The sequence below is a fragment of the Colobus angolensis genome, unplaced genomic scaffold (assembly GCF_000951035.1).
Source record: "Colobus angolensis palliatus isolate OR3802 unplaced genomic scaffold, Cang.pa_1.0 Scaffold279, whole genome shotgun sequence".
Taxonomy (NCBI): Eukaryota; Metazoa; Chordata; class Mammalia; order Primates; family Cercopithecidae; genus Colobus; species Colobus angolensis.
In genome coordinates, this window is record NW_012116032.1 from 2,475,837 (window position 1) to 2,479,136 (window position 3,300).

Below are 3,300 nucleotides of genomic sequence, written 5' to 3' on the forward strand. Positions count from 1 at the left end.
CTTGGTTAATAAACATTTAATGAGATTTTATGGTTTGTAGGGCAATACTTTCCAGGCCCCTTAGATGGGAATTTTGGCAAGAGAAGAAAAGGTCAGATTTTAGTCCTCACCATTAAGTATTGTGGTGTGTTGTTATACAATAGGAGGTAACTGAAATGTTGTATGAACCAGATCTGGCTAATGAGGAGAGGAGCTTCTGAGGCACAGAGCTGATGGGCATGTGCTTTTGTTTTCTTTTTGCTCTTTTATTTCTCTCCTTCCTGAAACAGGATTGTTGCAAATACAGCAGCCATCTTATGACCTTAAAATGAAAAGCACAAGGATGAAGACCTATATGTTAAGGATAGCAGAGAAGAGAGAGAGAGAGAGAGCCAGAGCCATTGCTAGTGACATCCCTGAACTACTATGCTTTCCTCACTTCTCTCTATCCCTAGAATTCCTGTAGTTGAATAAGCACTTAAATGTTTACATGTTAATTTTTTCTATTAGGGTTGCTGTTCCTTGCCCTTGAATGTAATTTAAATGGACTCAGGAGATTCTAAAATTTTCATTCAAATTTTAAGACTTTACAAAATTTATGATATAAATTATATATAGCAGATTCAGATTTCAAATTTAACGGTACTGAGGAAAGAGAGAGACCCTCTCATATTGTTTTATATTGTTTTGTACTCAGTACCTATTTTTTTTTTTCACTGAAAACTTTTTATTGGTCTTTTGGATAGAAACGGGAATTTATTTGGCAGGAAGGATGATCCCATCATACTTCTGCTGGAACCAGCGCAGGGCCTCCTCTTTGCTGATTCTGTGTTTGGCCCCAGTGCAGCCTGTCCTGCGCTTCTTGTCTGCGATGCTGAAACCTGGCCTACCCAGCACCACACAGAAGTCCAGGCCGTAGATACCAATGCTTGGGTCATACCTGATGCCCAGAACGATGTGTTCCTGGATCTCAAAACCAAAGTTTCCAGTATCTGAGAAGCTGTTTTTTCTTAACTCATACTCCCGCACCTTTAGACCCTTCTCCAAGATTTCTTCTGCCTTGGCCCCTCGAACTGTGCAGTGGACAGCAATCTTTTCATTTCTCCGGATGCCAAAGGATCTGACAGTGTACCTAGCTTTGGAAAACACAGGGGTCTGCCCTGTGAGCTGCTCCAAAACCTTGGCTGCTCCAGTCAGTCTGTCTCTACTCTCCCCAACACAGATGTTGAGACAGAGCTTGCGGATGCGAAGTTCCCGCATGGGGTTCTCCTTTTCACCTTGATCCTGCGCCATGATGGAGTGCAGCCTCAGTACCTATTTTAAGAGAAAACAATGAAGTAAAACCAAAAACAGGCAGCCTGGCGCCAGGCCCGGAATCAGGCCTGGGTCTGCCTGGCCTAAACCTAGTAGTTAAAAATCAACTCCTGACTTAGAAACCAATGTTTCTGACATTGTATAGAACATTGTGAAACTCCCTACCCTCTTCTGTTTCACTCTGACCACCGGTATATGCAGCCCTTGTCACATACCTGCTGCTTGCTCAAATCAAACACGACCCTTTCATGTGAAATCTTTAGTGTTGTGAGCCCTTAGAAAGGACAGACACTGTGCACTCAGGCAGCTTGGATTTTAAGGCAGTAGCTTGCCGATGGTCCCAGCTGAATAAAAGCCCTTCCTTCTACAACTCAGTGTCTGAGAGGTTTTGTCTGCAGCTTGTCCTGCTGCATTTCTTGGTTCCCTGACCGAGATGCAAGAACTAAGGGACGGCTGAGGCAGCCCCTTAGGCGGCTTAGGCTTGCCCTGTGGAGCATCCCTGCGGGGGGACTCTGACCAGCCTGAGTGACGCGATCCAAAGAGCGCTTCTGGGTAGGCAGCTGTCCCGGTGGAACGCCTCACCAGAGCAGCGCCTAGCAGTCCCCCACAGAGGATTAACACAGTGGCTGAACACAGGGAAGGAACTGGCACCTGGAGTCCCAACATCTGAAACTTGGTAAGACTAGCCTTTGGAACTTGCCCCACTCCATCTGAGTGGAAGCGTGGCCTGATCACCCACCGTGTGCCTGTATTGGCACTTTTGTTCTGGTTTTGACTTGACTGGACTTGGTAAGACTAGTCTTTGGAACTTGCCCCATTCCATCTGAGTGGAAGGGTGGCCTGACCACCCATCGTGTGCCTGTATTGGCACTTTTGTTCTGGTTTTGACTTGACTTGACTTGGAGAGACTAGACTTTGGAAATTGTCCCACTCCATTTGAGTGAAAGCGTGGCCTGATCAACTACAGTGTGCCTGTATTGGCACTTTTGTTCTGGTTTTGACTTGACTTGAATTGCTGGATACTTTGGTTTTGGTTTTTGACTTGGCTTAAATTTCTCAGTACTTGAATTTTGGATTTCATGGTATTTTGATTTTGGTTTGTTATAAATGACAAAAGTGTGTGTGTGCACTCTTTACCTGTTCTTTGTTTTGCGGTGAGTGTGTGTGGTGTGAGTGTGGTATTTTGTCTTGAGAAAACATGGGTCAGGCGCAAAATAAGCCCACTAGGAACTTTGTTGGAAAATTTCAAGAAAGGAAAAAAAGCGGAGAGGCAGAATTTATATAAAAAAAGTTATATGATAAATTCTTGTCCTGAAATAAATTAACTGGTTATTTTTTTAAAAAGTTTGTAATAAGTCAAAAAGTTGAAACATGTCAAAAAATTGTCTGTGAAAGTCATAAAAGAAAAAAGTTATAAAAAAATTTTTATACAAAAAATGTTATATAATTTAAAAGTAATAAGGCCTCCTGACTACAGTTTATGTGTAAGGTGTATAAAAAAAGTAAAATACACCTTTAGTAAAAAGATTATAAGGAGGCATAAGAATGTGGATTTTTACCTACATGAAAATGTTAAAAAATTATTGTTTTAAAAGTTTAAGCAAGTTTTAAAACATTAATTGTAAAAAAATTTCTGTGTGTGAACATATTAGCTAAAGTTAAAAAGGTATCATCCAGTTTTTCTGTGAACTGGACATTAAAGTAAAAATGCAACATGTTTTTCTTAAAGCATCAACCTGCTCTTTAACAAAAATTATAAAAGGTGAAAAAGAGTCTATAAAATCTTACCTGATGGTGAAACATAAAAAGTTGAATAAATATGTCTACGAGGTTTTTAAAATTAAGATTAACATTAATAACACACTAATATAAAGGTAAAATTTAACTTATCTGGTATAAAAATCATACAAAAAGCATTCTTAAATATAAAATGGTGTTTAGCTTTTTCTGGTCTAAAAACTAATAAAAATAGGTGCTAAAGGAAACGTTCATTTTACTACAGGATCA

The 3,300-nt window shown here is 40.2% G+C and overlaps 1 protein-coding gene across 1 annotated transcript; it reads right to left on the bottom strand.

Moving 5' to 3' along the window:
* Window positions 1–682: 682 nt before the first annotated feature.
* Window positions 683–1,278, bottom strand: LOC105516260 (60S ribosomal protein L11-like). Its single transcript, XM_011948375.1, has one exon. It carries the CDS (start codon window positions 1,270–1,272, stop codon window positions 736–738), a length of 537 nt encoding a protein of 178 aa, XP_011803765.1. The 5' UTR covers window positions 1,273–1,278; the 3' UTR covers window positions 683–735.
* Window positions 1,279–3,300: the final 2,022 nt, after the last annotated feature.